Consider the following 14,908-nt stretch of genomic DNA (forward strand, 5'->3'; position numbering starts at 1 on the left):
AAGCAAACTAACAGTCATCTCAATGTCATTTACTTGAGCCGATAAGCAGCCATTGCCTTGCGTGTGTCTGTTAAAATAGATCCTATTTCTCTGCTAGGAATCCAACCTGTTCCTCTGCAAACCATTACCAATGAGAACCCTGCGGGACCAAGCCTTGGGACTATTCCACAAGCACGTTTCTTACTGGTGATGCTTAATATGCTAACCCTACAGCATGGCGCAAACACCATGAACCTTCTTCTCAATTCTGGCATGTTGGCACTGACGCAAACCACATTGCGACTGATAGGTACGTTTGCTGCTTGGGAAAGACCCATCTTACCTGTCAATTCACTGTTGGGAATAGAATGTTTGGTCTGCTTTAGAACCCTTAGAATATCTCCTACCAGAGGTGGTCTTGTAGTAAGGTTAAAGCTTACTGGGAAATGATATGCAATGAATTGAAAAGGATGTTCAAAATACCTTTTGTAAACCCCCCCCCCCCCGCAGAAGCTTTTCTTTTGGGAATTATAGGGACAGAACTACATAAATTGTATAGAAACTTATTCATGTATGCTACTACAGCAGCAAGAATGCTACTTGCCCAAAGGTGGAAAGAAGCAGAAGTCCCAGTAAAGAAAGAAGGGATACAAAAACTTATGGAAATGGCAAAACTTATCGGAATAAGAAATCAAGATAACAAACTTTTTGTAAAAGAATGTGGAAATGGTTTATAGAATATTTACAGATAAATTGCAAACAGATAAAAACATTAGCAGGACTGTTGTAATAACCTGCAGTTTCATAAGAGTATATACCGTATTTTTCACTCTGTAACACGCTCCCAACCATAACACGCACATAGTTTTTAGAGGAGAAAAACAAGAAAAAAAAAATATTCTAAACGAAACAGTGGATGTATGATTTTTGTGGTTCATGCTGTGGCCACAGACATGTGATCTGACGGTGAGTTTGGGGTAGCCCAATACAAAAATCCTGAGGATCCATGTGGATCCGTGCTTTGTAACCACGTTTTTGCACCACTGCGGCCCCAGGCAACAGTGGGCGCGTGATTTTTTTGGTGCAAGCTGTAGCCATGGACATGCTATGTGATCTGATGGTGAATTTGGGGTGACCCAGTGCAAAAATCCTGAGGATCCATGTGGATCCGTGTTTTGTAACCACGTGAATGAAGGAACTGTCAGTAATGTATGGTATCTCCAATACAGTGATGAAGGAAGGGGGGGGGGAGCTCACACTTGTCCTAGGCAAAGCAGCCAACTCCTATAGGCCTAGGTGCCTTCACCCCCCCATTAAATATTTGAGGGAGTCATCCTCCCCCCATGCTGATGGGCATTGCCATTCATATAAGGTACCAGTGTGCATGCACTTTGTCTTGAGATCATTGCAGTCTGTGAGATGGGGCTTACCTGTACCGCCCCCCCCCCAATATTTTATTGAAGTTGGGGGAGGGAGGGAGGGAGGGAGGGAGGGAGGGAGGGAGGGAGGGAAGAGAGATGGAGAGCTCACATTTGTCCTAGGCAAAGCAGCCAACTCCTATGGGCCTAGGTGCCTTCACCCCCCCATTAAATATTTGAGGGAGTCATCCCCCACCCCCATTGTGGTATGTGAGTGGGGCTTACCTGGCTGTCCCCCCAATATTTTTTGAAGTTGGAAGAGGGAGGGAGGGAGGGAAGGAAGAGAGAGGGGGAACTCACATTTGTGCAGCTGCCTTGCCTCGAACCGAAGCAAAAAGAGGAGGAGACGCAGGGACACAAGCCTTGTAAGCCGCTTTGTTTGAATTTACCGGTGAGGTGCTGGGGGAGGGACGGAAAGGGATGCCCTCTTTGTCCCTCCTTCCAGCTCATTGTAAAGAAAGCAGAGTAAGAGCCGCTTACATTTGTGTAAGGAAGAGCCATAGAGGAGGCAGACAGGAGGAAGAGAGGCTTCCCCCTTCTCCCACCTTGGCTTTTACACGCTGCAGGCAGCTCTTGCCGGCTTCCAAGCTGCCTCCCTTCTCCCACCTCGCCAAAAAGCCATAGAGCAGGCAGACAGGAGGGAGAGAGGCTGTCTCCCGACACTCAGCTGTTGCTCAGCTGTTGCCGGCTTCTCAGCGAAGCGGAGGAAGAGAGGCTGCCGAACAGCCAGCAAGAGCAGCTCCTCCTGCCTGCATTCGCTCCATAACGCGCACACACATTTCCCTTTACCTTTTAGGGGGGAAAAACTGAGTGTAATGGTGCGAAAAGTACGGTATTTGAAGTAGATCATTAAACGAGAAAATTAAATGAATTTGGATATGCAGAAGATATTAAAAAGTAAATTTAAGGAACTGCAGAGAGGAGGGGGGAAGGAAGTCAAACTTTGAAATGTTAAATTGATTGTAAAACTAATGAAATGTATAAACTTGACAAAGTATAAATAAAACCTTTAAAAAAATAATTAAAAAATAGAATATTTCCTACCGCTGAACTATGCCTCTTCGGCTTTGCACACTGAACAAAAGTATTACATTCTTGTGGAGACTGTTTTGGAAAGCTGGAATAAGTTACTACTTTTGATATTAGTTATCTGTTAACGGCTGCAAGATCTCAAGATGCCTCTCATTAAATTAGGGCCTAGTTCGGACAACGTCGAGGAAGATATGCTTGCTTCGTCCCGTGGTGTTTCTGCTACAGTCCTAGAAGAGTCCCGGAAGGAGACCACTCCAGTTCAACTTCCTGTGTCAGGGCCAGAGTTGGCAGCCATGATGAAGATTGGCACCAGAGTGATGAGGGGGGTGGACTGGAAGTGGGGAGATCAGGTAATGCTTGCCTATGTCTGCCATATATTTTATTTGCTGGATATCATTTCACTCTATGATCTTAATTATTGGCCATATGTTTTTAAACTTTCCTGTATTACTGCTGCTTTTCCCTTCAGGATGGCCCTCCTCCAGGCTTGGGGCGCGTGATTGGAGAATTGGGTGAAGACGGCTGGATTCGAGTTCAGTGGGACACTGGCAGCACCAATTCTTACAGGATGGGGAAAGAGGGAAAATACGATCTCAAGCTGGCTGAGCCACCACCTGCTTCTCAGCCTACAACAGAAGACTCGGACACAGAGGATGATTCTGGTAAGGGGTTTTTGTGCTGAGCAACTGGTAATGTAGCTACCAAGCAGTAAGTAAGTGGTTTGAGCAAATAGGCCTTGTTTTACTCTCACCTCATTTTTTAAGAAAGAGATCCAACTAATTTAGGGAAGCTGAACACTTGGTTGTTTTGTAGTTATAGGCATTCCTAGAATATGCATTCTCCTCTTCCAATCATAAGACATAAGGGATGCAGAGAGGTTAAAAACCTAGCTATTCTGGACATTGACATTATAAGAGTGGATGGGGCAACCCAGCCAGATGGGTGGGGTTTAAATAATAACATTATTATTATTATTATTATTATTATTATTATTATTATTATTATTATTTTATTTATTAACCACCTTTTAACTTTTTGAACTTTCTAACATTGCTCCAGCTGCTGGGAACAGAATGTGGGGTTTAATTTATTTTGGGTGAATTTCACTTCCAGTGCTGGTATTTGAGTGGTGTGTTGGTATACAGTAGCACCACCTCTTGCATGCAATTAACCCGTGCAATTTCAGCCTAGCTTAGTTGAAATCTTGCAGATTAATTGCACACAAGGCGGAGAGCTCAAAAAGCTTCTTTTGCACCGGGTGTTCCTGGTGCTGAAAGAGCTTTTAACCTCTTAGGCTTGCTTACCAAGCTCTGGAAGGCTCTCGCAAGAACTTGTGGAAGTGTGGACAGCCCTGCAACATCTTGCGAGAGAACATTCCAGAACCCAGTAAGCTCTTAAAAGCTCTCCGCCTTGCTTGGAAGGTAAGGATGGCTGTGTGGTAGCGGTTCGGGTGTATGCATTTCTACGTACAGTGGTGCCCTGCAAGACGAATGCCTCGCAAGACGAAAAACCCGCTAGACGAAAGGGTTTTCCGTTTTTCGATGCACTTCGCAAGACGATTTTCCCTATGGGCTTGCTTCGCAAGACAGAAACGTCTTGCGAGTCTTGCGATTTTTTTCGCTCCCCCCCCCCTTTTTCTAAGCCGCTAAGCCGCTAATAGCCTTTTAGCCGCTAAGCCTTTAATAGCCGCTAAGCAGCTAATAGCCTTTTAGCCACTAAGCTGCTAAGCTTTTAATAGCCGCTAAGCCGCTAATAGCCTTTTAGCCGCTAAGCCGCTAAGCCTTTAATAGCCGCTAAGCCGCTAAACTGCTAATAGCGCTAATCCGCTAATAGGGTTGCTTCGCAAGACGAAAAAACCGCTAGACGAAGAGACTCGCGGAACGGATTATTTTCGTCTTGCGAGGCACCACTGTATGCATGTCATCCCCGCAATGTAAACCCCACTCAATACTGTAATATTAGTCCAGTTATGATTTTGCCATTCTGAAGCTTTGGAAGATTAATTTGCTTGGAAAAACAACATTAAATTGGATATTTCCAATTTCCTTTTTTTTTTTTTTTTACTGGTTTGCCCAAGGTTAAGGAAATTCTGGCATTTTTAAAAATACTCGTAGGTTTAAAGTGAAAGTCAATATCCAGGGGTGTCTATCCACCAGTGGAACAGGCACAATTAGTGGAATGGATTCTCTCCTCCCTCTTCAGCCTGCTGTGTGCCTTCCAAATATGCACACAAAAGGGTTTGGGGGGGACGACCCTCTAGAACAGATTTGGGAGCAGTAGGGTAGGGCTGTACTGGGAGGGAGGGAGAGAAAAGGGAACCCCTAAGCTGAAATCACCTTGCACAGTGCTTGCTGTCACCCAGCGTTGTTGTTGTTTAGTCGTTTAGTTGTGCCCGACTCTTCGTGACCCCATGGACCAGAGCACGCCAGGCACTCCTCTCTTCCACTGCCTCCTGCAGTTTGGTCAAACTCATGCTGGTAGCTTCGAGAACACTGTCCAACCATCTCGTCCTCTGTCGTCCGCTTCTCCTTGTGCCCTCCATCTTTCCCAACATCAGGGTCTTTTCCAGGGAGTCTTCTCTTCTCATGAGGTGGCCAAAGTATTGGAGCCTCAGGATCTGTCCTTCCAGTGAGCACTCAGGGCTGTTTTCCTTCAGAATGGAGAGGTTTGATCTTTTTGCAGTCCATGGGACTCTCAAGAGTCTCCTCCAGCACCATAATTCAAAAGCATCAATTCTTTGGCGATCGGCCTTCTTTATGGTCCAGCTCTCCCTTCCACACATCACTAGTCACCCAGCGTTAGGAGACCTGAATTAATTCGATTGTGAAAATAAGGAGCTTGCAATGGAGCGCATCAATTTCATTGTCTTCTGTCATTTCTTTTGACTCTTGTTTCAGAAGGAGAACAAGTTGAAAGAAATCTCCACCCTACTTCCATGATGCTGACAAGCACAGTGAATCTGCTGCAGACTCTCTGCCTCTCGGCTGGAGTCCATGCTGAAGTCATGCAGAATGAAGCAACAAGAACTTTGTGTGGGCTGCTGCGCATGCTAGTCGAGAGTGGGACCGTAGACAAATCAGGTAGATACCTGCACCGGATCAGAGTCTTGTTTTGTGTGCCGAGTCCTTCATCCTCATATCAATGCAACCTATTGTGGCTCCTCAAGTTAGAATGATTTGCCTCATCCCATGTCTGCAGCAGTGCATTTTTTAAAAGTACCGTATTTTTTGCTCTATAAGACTCACTTTTTCCCTCCTAAAAAGTAAGGGGAAATGTGTGTGTGTCTTATGGAGCGAATGCAGGCTGCGCAGCTATCACAGAAGGCAGAACAGCAAGAGGGATTGCTGCTTTCACTGCGCAGCGATCCCTCTTGCTGTTCTGGCTTCTGAGATTCAGAATTTTTTCCCCCTTGTTTTTCTCCTCCAACAACTAGGTGCGTCTTGTGGTCTGGTGCATCTTATAGAGCGAAAAATACGGTATATTTAAAAGAGCTTCACCATTTGTTAACGGAGCAAGCAGGCCTTTGTTGCAGAGTGATTTTCGGTGCTTCGCTTTCTCCTGTGTTTTGTTGTTTTCCTTAGGTTTTCATAGTTATCCTGTTGTGTTCAACTAAAACAGGCAAAAGTACATGATTTTGCACATGCTTTCTGACGCTGATAAATAAAACGAGCTATCGGTCTATTCTGCAACATGAAAACTGTTTATTCTAAAAAGCCGGTTTAACTTTAGGTGCTTTGAGGCAAATAATTCAGGTCTAAATGCACAAATGTAGTAATTTTAGGCAACTAAGAGCACTTAAGAGTGTTTCTTTTTTTAAAAATAAATTCCAGCTTCTGTACCAAATACATTGGTGAATAAAGAACAGCACAGGAGCTGGTGTTCACTGGGATTCATCCGAAGTATAGCCCTCATGCCTCAGATGTGCAGCACTCTGAGTACATCGCAATGGATAACTCTCCTAATGAAAATCGTTGAGGGACATGAATCGTTTACCGCTGCATCTCTACAACGACAGGTAATGCCTTTCACTGCTGGAGGTATCCAGTGGGGTTTTTAACCGGCTACAGCTGAGTCATAATAGAGTTTGAAAGCCACATTTCTTATTTGTGGCTCGATTCAAGATCAGGCACCTTTCTCTTGAAAGCGATGAAGCAGGAAGAAGACGCAGAATGCATTTTGCCTAGACGTGAAAGAGGAAGTGGAAATGTGGTTAGTTGGGTCCCTAGCAGGGGATTATCCCCCCCCCCCACTGGGTTGACATTAGGCAGTTATTTACAGCTTATATACATAACATTACAGCTTACATACCTAAAGTCTTTATTTAAAATCATTTTGAATCGTAACACATGAGAAAATGGCTCTATATTTTTTAGAAAGAAGAGCATTGGTAGTTATTTTGTGCAAGGAGGCATAAGAGTGTCTTCCTACTTGCAGAATTAAGTGGTTTTTTCCTAGTAGCTCGAGAGACTTCTTTAAAATAGGTATATTTTCTCCTTTCATCTTTTAGATCCTTGCAGTGCACTTACTACAAGCAGTCCTTCCTTCCTGGGATAAAAGCGAAAGGTCAAGGGACATGAAATTCCTGGTGGAAAAATTGTTTGGTTTCCTTGGCTGCCTGCTTACCACTTGCTCTTCAGATATCCCACTGCTCAGAGGTAGGAGAATATTATGTCTTTAGTGTTGTGTTCTTATATTTTTAACCATGTGATGTCTGTCTATGAGTTTTCCCCTTTTTCCAATTTTTCCTTTTTTTTTTTTTTTGGCAGAATCTACTCTGAGGAGGAGGAAGGCAAGGCCTCAGGCCTCTCTCACGGCCACTCACAGCAGTACTTTGGCAGAGGAGATAGTGGCACTGCTGAGGACATTGCATTCACTGAGCCAGTGGAATGGACTCATAAACAAGTACATCAACTCTCAGCTAACCTCCATCACCCACATCTTTGCAGGAAAACAGTCAGAAGGGGTAGTTCCCGCATCTTAAAATCAACTCATTTTTGTTTTAAATCTAGTAATCGTTAATGGATTCTGTCAAACTCTTTAAAAGCTGTGATATATTTTTGTGAAGTGATTGCCTTCTTTAATGTAAAATTGGCTGCAATATCAAATATTATTGCATGTTGTTTTTCTTGAACTGCGAATATTTTCCAAGGGGAAGTCCTTGCTTCAGTTTCATTGTGCCTGTTCTCTTTTTTCCCCCTAGGCTGTTTTGGAAGACTTCTTTCCTGACGCTGAGAATCCAGAAGTGGGAGGCTTGATGGCTGTCCTGGCCGTCATTGGCGGAATAGATAGTCGCTTGCGGCTAGGTGGCCAAGTCATCCATGATGAATTTGGAGAAGGCACAGTGACACGAATCACCCCGAAAGGAAAAATCACAGTGCAGTTTTATGACATGAGAACCTGTAGAGTATGTCCCCTCAGTCAGCTAAAACCAGTAAGTGTATTCAAGTGATGCCTTGCTTAAGGTGTAAGCTGAGTGCGATGCATTATGCGTGGAGTGTTTGTTTGTTTGTTTGTTTGTTTGTTTTGGGAAATATTCTAAGATTCTCCTGGCTGACGAGCAGCAATTTGTTCATCCCAAAAAAGCTGATATTTTTCTTTCAAGTGCCATGCACCACTGCTCAGATAAGGTAATATGTTACCAATATTTCAGCAGCTCTTGTACAAGTCACCTTCAGTTCCACATCTTTTGGGTAGAACTTTTCTGTTTGCTTTACCTCACTGTTGTTTCACCCTGGGAAAGGAAATTTTGACAGCCCCTTCTGCATTGGTCTAGGAGCCCTTCTGCCTTTTACAAGCATCTGGAGAAGGGAGGGAATTCTCTCAGGTTGGAAGCAAAGAAATGAACACACAAGGAATTTATACTAAAATGTATATTTAAAATGTCTGTTTTTCTACAGCTCCCGGTCATTCCTTTTAATGTCAATAATTTGCCATTCACTGAACCAATGCTGTCCGTCTGGGCTCAGCTGGTGAACTTGGCTGGAAGTAAAGTTGAAAAACACAGAATAAAGACTCCAAATCAGGGTGTTTCGGGTATGTTTTTCTTGATTTATAAATACTGTGCTCACTCTAAAGGATGCTACTCTTAAACAGATGATGTCAAAGTGTGTTGATTTGAAGAATGTTTCTTAATTGGTAGGTTTTTTATGTTTAATTTTATCCCTATTGTACCTTTCTTGTGCACCACTTGGAGACTTGAAAACATCCGTTTTCAGTCAGTAGAGCCATAAGTTTGTATGCTGAATGATGAGAATGCATGGAAGAAGTGAATGACATTAATGATGTATATATAAAACTAATACTGGGTCTAAAGCAGTAGTGCCTCTTGGATATGATAAAAATACAGTTCAGTATTTATTTTTTCTGTTTCTTCATAACTTCAAGCTTTATTTTAACTGTGTATTAAAATATAAAGAATTTCTACTAATAAGCATTCCAGTAGGAATGGGAAGAAACAAAAAAGCACTGTGGTTTTTAAATGAACAGTGTAATTTGTGAGTTTTAGGGCTGTACACTCCAACCCAGTGGTCCAACCTGACCTGGGGAACACTTGACTTGGTCCCAAGTCAATTGGGTGTGGGTGTGTGAGAGAGAGTGAAGTCATGCCAAAGCCATGTTTCGGTCTACCATCTTGATTCAAAATGGTGGCCAGCATCCAAATGCCAACCAAGACTGCTGCCCGCACCTTGGGAATGATATATTGAGAGCTGGCAGAAACTATGCCCCCAAATAGGCAAAGTCATGCCAAAGCGATGTTTCAGTCCACCATCTTTGATTCAAAATGCTGCCCGGTGTCTAAACACCAATGAAGTCTGCTGCCCCCACATCGAGAACCCTTGTGCAGAGTTTGGTGATGTTATCTCAAGAGCAGACAGACAGACAAACCACTTTCCAAAATAGATATTTGTAGATCAATTCTTCCTATTTATTTTGCTAAGAAATGCCTATCATATGTTTTGGACAGGCCAAATAGACTTGGATCTGCTCAGATGCCAGCAGTTAAAACTGTACATACTAAAAGCAGGTCGAGCTCTGCTTTCTCACCAGGATAAATTAAGACAAATCCTGTCTCAGCCTGCAGTGCAAGATGGTGGCTCACTTCCCACAGGTAATAATATTCTGCTTGATTACAAGGTTGATAAGGATTCTCTTACTTTTTTCTACTGTTGAAGTAGGCAGACAAACAGAGGAAAGGACCGGTTCTTATCTGTGTTTTGTTTTTGTGCACAATTGTCTTGACATACTATGAGTTCCTTTCTGGCATGACATATATGGGGTTTTTTTTTTTTAATGTTGAAAGTCAAAAAGGTGAAAGGAGAAATATTTTCTGTCTGTAACAAGCAATTTCTTCCCAACAGTAATGTTCTCTATGTATTTTCATATGGTTTAATAATTGCATCTGAAAGCAGATACCCTGAAAGGATAGAGCAATAAAGAGACCAATGCAGGGCCCATTTTACTTCTAGGGAATTGATATTCTTGTGTTTTATGTGAAGAGTATCCAGCAATGAGTTACCCTGTTCCACTGAAACTAGGAAATTAATACGTCTTCAAGAAATCTGATACTTACCCAATGTTAGTGATGATTGTCTCATTGCCTGTTAATTGCCCTAGATTATTATTTTTTTTAAAAAATAATTGAATAAAATCTCAGATGGTATAAACTCATCAGTGGTTATTTGAAATCTTCCCCAAGCTTTCGCTGTGCTTAGCAATTTCAGTCACTCTTAGGTAGATGTTATAAGTGAGTTGAAGCCCTTTTTCCATTTCAGTTTTAACATTTTTATGTAACGACATAATAAAAAGAGATAATGGTAGTTCTGGAGGTAGACATTTAAATACAAAGCATCTTCTCAGAATTCAAAGCTTCATTTCTTTGGAACAGAGAATGTGATGTACATGTTCCTTTTTTTTAAAAAAAAGAAGTAGAGGTGTTTGCATTTGAAGTGAGACACCATTGAAAAGTAATCTGTTATTGGAAGAATATTTCAGTTTCTGGTTGTTTCTGAAACTTAAATCCACTTTGCTTGGCTTAAGATGATGGCGTAGTGGCATCACCTGATGTTGGAGACTTGTCTCCTGAGGGACCTCAGCCACCCATGATCCTCTTGCAACAACTGCTCACGGCAGCAACACAGCCATCACCTGTGAAGGCGATTTTTGATAAGCAAGAACTTGAGGTAAGAACTTAGCTTTCTCCCATTAAGGAGAAACAGTTACTGTTTTATTTAGATGGGCAGTAATAGAATAATAACTTTCTGCCAAGGCAATTCATAGTTTAAAGCAGTGGCTTGTAATATAATAGGCTTTTCCTTCCTGATCGTGTTTATCTCAAGAGACTGCCTACTGCCTCTAATCACAACGTCCAATGCTGGTCACAGCCTCAGACTACAAGGTTCCTGAGTCAAGCCCTAGATCTCCTGGTGTTTTGTTAGTTTGAATGTTCCACAAGACCTGGCGTAAATAAATCCTATTAATGTTGTGCAGTGGTACCTCGGAAGTTGAACAGAATCTGTTCTGGAAGTCTGTTCGACTTTCAAAATGTTCAGAAACCAAGGTGCAGCTCCTGATTGGAAGCTCTGGAAGCCACGTCGGACGTTCGGGTTCCAAAGAATGTCTAAAACTCCTGGTAGAGGACAAGGATCTAGAGATTACACCAAGGGTAGCCAAATTCTGAGTGACTGCCATAAAACTTAGGGAACAAGCTGTACTACCAAAATGATTAAGGTTTTAAATGATAATTTTAGGTTATATTTTAGTGATCAAGATTTAATATTTTTTTTTAACTGCCACTCTACAGTGGTACTTCGGGTTAAGAACTTAATTCGTTCTGGAGGTCCGTTCTTAACCTGAAACTGCTCTTAACCTGAAGCACCACTTTAGCTAATGGGGCCTCCCACTGCTGCCGCGCCGCTGCTGCGTGATTTTGGTTCTCATCCTGAAGCAAAGTTTTTAACCCGAGGTACTATTTCTCTGTTAGCGGATTCTCTAACCTGAAGCGTCTGTAACCTGAGGTACCACTGTATCTGAATTGTCTCTGTTATACCCAATTACAATTCAATGTATTCCTGTTGTGTTTTATAATTTTCCTGTTATTCTAAGTGACCCGGAACTGGTCTGTGACTGTAGTAATAAAATTCATTCATTCAAAGAACATTCGCAAAACCGAAACACTCTCTTCTGGGTTTGCGGCATTTGGGAGCCAAAATGTTCGACTTGCAAGGCGTTCGGGATCCAAGATACGAACTGGACTTTGTAAATGTATTACAGTTGCAAAAAGATTTACGTATATCTTCTTATAGGCTGCTGCACTGGCTGTGTGTCAGTACCTGGCAGTCGAGTCTGCACATCCCTCAACTCCAGTCTTTGAAGACTGCAGCTCCAGTGAAGCCACAACCCCTGTTACAGTCCAGCACATCAGACCTGCAAAAGTGAAAAAGCGCAAAGTGTCCCCTATTCCACCGCTTCCTATTGTGGTGCAGCTTATGGAAATGGGTTTCCCCAGGAAGAATATTGAGTTTGCACTGAAATCACTTTCGGGGACCTCTGGAAGTGCTTCTGGGTTACCAGGTACTTTGCTTTTGTTTGTTTGAGGTTCAAGGAAGAACACGTTGCATTGAGATTTTGAGAAGCTGGAAAGTGCTTTGACGTTCAGCGAATGAGATATTGTGGAAATAGGGTAATATGATGGAAAAGAGAATGTGAGAAAGGGAAAAGGAAACGGCAGCAAAAAGGACTAAATTGCAGGTAGCCAGAAGGAAGGAAAGAAAAACAGATGACCCCCAAGGTTGCATACCTGAGAAACTGAACTATAAGGGTTAAAAAACAGTAAAAAGGGATAGGAGGATTTCACAGAAAATGCACAGGGCTACACCTTCCCCACATTTTTGATGTTGAATGATTGCCAAATGGTTTTAAGAGATTAAATTGAAGAGAGGTTGTGAAAAATTGCCTGAAAAACAAGAATTGAATATTTTGTTTTTTAAATCTGGGGGTATAATTTGGTGCAGCCAAAGTTGACTGTAGGGTCAGTGAAGCACAAGGAGAAAAGTTATTTTTTCTTGAACTTCAGGTCAAGTGAATAATACTGTTATAATAATAATAATAATAATAATAATAATAATAATAATAATGATGATGATGATGATGTCTGTATTTATTACGTCTTGCTGTAGGAGTAGAAGCCTTGGTGGGCTGGCTTTTGGACCACCCAGATGTCCAAATTACTGACCTCTCAGATGGTGACACTGTATCTGACGAGTATTCAGATGAAGAAGTGGTAGAGGATGTAGAAGAAGCAGAAGCTGCATATCCTGTGGTAAGCGTTAGGAATGGGATCTTAGGATTCTGAAACAACGTGTAGAGAGGCCGGTGTTCCTGATACGTCAGTCACAACTTTGGGCCAGGAAACCAAAATGAACATTCTCTGCAATCATTTGGGGAGTCTACATTGCAGAGCACGTAGCATTTATAATGTGCGTCAGAGTTATGGATTTTTTATTTTATTTTATTGCAGTCTACTGGTGCCGTTGTAACAGAAAGCCAGACTTACAAGAAACGAGCTGATTTCTTAAGTAATGATGATTATGCTGTGTATGTGCGAGAGAACATTCAGGTAAGCTTGACTATGAAGCCTGCATTTGAACTGTAATGTTCTCTATTTGAGAAGGATGATATTGATGCAGCTGAAATGCTGACGTGGATGCACGTGGGAGGAGGAGATAAACACGGAAGCTGCAAATTGCTTTGATAACTGCAAAAAGCTGCTTTATTTAATCTCCCAGCTGTTGCAATCTGTTGTTGCTTTGCTCTATTCATAGAAGGCATTGATGTTCTTTGTTTCATGGTAATGTCAAGGGGCTACTTCCTCCTTCCACAGTGTGTTTTCAGGGATGTAACCGACTTGTACAGCGTCTGTTTTACATGCAAAAGGTTCCCGTTTCAATCACGGACATCTCCTGGCAGAGCTGGAAAAGACTCATGCATGTAATCCCGAGCGCCACGACCAATCAGTATAAAAAGTACTAAGCTGGGTGGACCAGCGGCCTCTGACTCTGAATAAGCTTCCCGTGTTCCTAACATTTTCATTGGATTAGAAAGCCATTAGCTTACGGTCATCATAGTATTGTGTGAGGTGCTCTCGCTAGGCACCAAGTATAGGCCTGAACTGATCCCATTTGGCTCCCCACCTTTGGAATTTGGATGAAATCTTCAACCCAAACTCAGATCTGGAGTCTTCCTTTTTGCCCTCCAGCATGTGGTGTGGTTTATACACTGAAGCCACATTGGGATGATGCACACAATGCTCCGAAGGCGTTTGCTTGTGCAGAGAGGGCATGTCTGACTTGCAGACATTGGATGCCTTGTTGTACGTGTGAACTATAATCCAATACATGATCGTCCCCTATTTCTTCTCCATTTTTATTTTTTTTTGAGGGCAGTGATTGTGTAGATCATTGCATTTTACTTGTGCAGGCCTGGTTCAAAATAATAGAAGCAAATCATGCCCCCAGTTTGCTTGTATAAGCTAGGAATCGTGTGCCCCCCCCCCAATGCACTAGCAGGGAGGAGTAAAGGTAAAGGGACCCCTGACCATTAGGTCCAGTTGTGACTGACTCTGGGGTTGCGGCGCTCATTTTGCTGTATTGCCTGAGGGAGCCGGTGTACAGCTTCCGGGTCATATGGCCAGCATGACTAAGCCGCTTCTGGCAAACCAGAGCAGTGCACGGAAATGCCATTTGCCTTCCCGCCGGAGCGGTACCTATTTATCTACTTGCACTTTGACGTGCTTTCAAACTGCTAGGTTGGCAGGAGCAGGGACCGAGCAATGGGAGCTCACCCCGTTGCGGGGATTCGAACCACCAGCCTTCTGATCGGCAACTCCTAGGCTCTGTGGTTTAACCCAAAACGTCACCCGCGTCCCGATAGCAGGGAGGAGTACAGAAGGCAAAATTACAGACAGCCTTCAAATGTCTTTAGAAGGTTTTGTGGTTGTTTATCTGTTTGACATCTGATGAGAGGATGTTCCACAGGGCAGGTGCTACTACTGAGAAGGCCCTCTGCCTGGTTCCCTGTAACTTCACTTTTTGTGTATTCACGGCAAGCCGTTAACTGGGCCAGTGATAGCAAATTCTCCTAAATCACAGGGTAGTCTGTCTTGTTCAGGGTAGTTACTTTGATACTGCATTTCTGTTGAAGCCTCTGTTGGTAAATATTGATCCATTTTTTTCTCCTCCTAGGTGGGAATGATGGTTAGATGCTGCAGGACATATGAGGAGGTTTGTGAGGGTGATGTGGGCAAAGTTATCAAATTGGACCGCGATGGACTGCATGATCTCAATGTGCAATGCGATTGGCAACAGAAAGGTGGCACTTACTGGGTCAGATATATCCACGTTGAACTTATAGGCAAGTCAGTTACTTCATTCATTCATTATTCTAATGCTGTCTTTTACACGCTAAAAATCCAAAGACATTAA

General features: G+C 42.8%; 1 protein-coding gene across 5 annotated transcripts in view; it reads left to right on the plus strand.

Moving 5' to 3' along the window:
• HERC2 (HECT and RLD domain containing E3 ubiquitin protein ligase 2) overlaps positions 1-14,908 on the plus strand; it is a 98,679-nt gene that overhangs the window by 40,225 nt on the left and 43,546 nt on the right. For 4 of the 5 annotated variants that reach the window (XM_028727824.2, XM_028727827.2, XM_028727828.2 and 1 more), the window contains exons 35-49: positions 98-289; positions 2,592-2,779; positions 2,899-3,091; positions 5,327-5,509; positions 6,260-6,444; positions 6,937-7,084; positions 7,196-7,392; positions 7,630-7,860; positions 8,327-8,462; positions 9,394-9,537; positions 10,467-10,609; positions 11,732-11,999; positions 12,605-12,747; positions 12,946-13,044; positions 14,669-14,837. In XM_028727824.2, coding sequence (XP_028583657.2) covers positions 98-289; positions 2,592-2,779; positions 2,899-3,091; positions 5,327-5,509; positions 6,260-6,444; positions 6,937-7,084; positions 7,196-7,392; positions 7,630-7,860; positions 8,327-8,462; positions 9,394-9,537; positions 10,467-10,609; positions 11,732-11,999; positions 12,605-12,747; positions 12,946-13,044; positions 14,669-14,837 — 2,619 coding nt within the window. The remainder of the gene's footprint in view (positions 1-97; positions 290-2,591; positions 2,780-2,898; positions 3,092-5,326; positions 5,510-6,259; positions 6,445-6,936; positions 7,085-7,195; positions 7,393-7,629; positions 7,861-8,326; positions 8,463-9,393; positions 9,538-10,466; positions 10,610-11,731; positions 12,000-12,604; positions 12,748-12,945; positions 13,045-14,668; positions 14,838-14,908) is intronic. The other variant, XM_028727826.2, reaches the window with a different exon arrangement.

Source organism: Podarcis muralis, chromosome 4 (assembly GCF_964188315.1).
Source record: "Podarcis muralis chromosome 4, rPodMur119.hap1.1, whole genome shotgun sequence".
NCBI lineage: Eukaryota > Metazoa > Chordata > Lepidosauria > Squamata > Lacertidae > Podarcis > Podarcis muralis.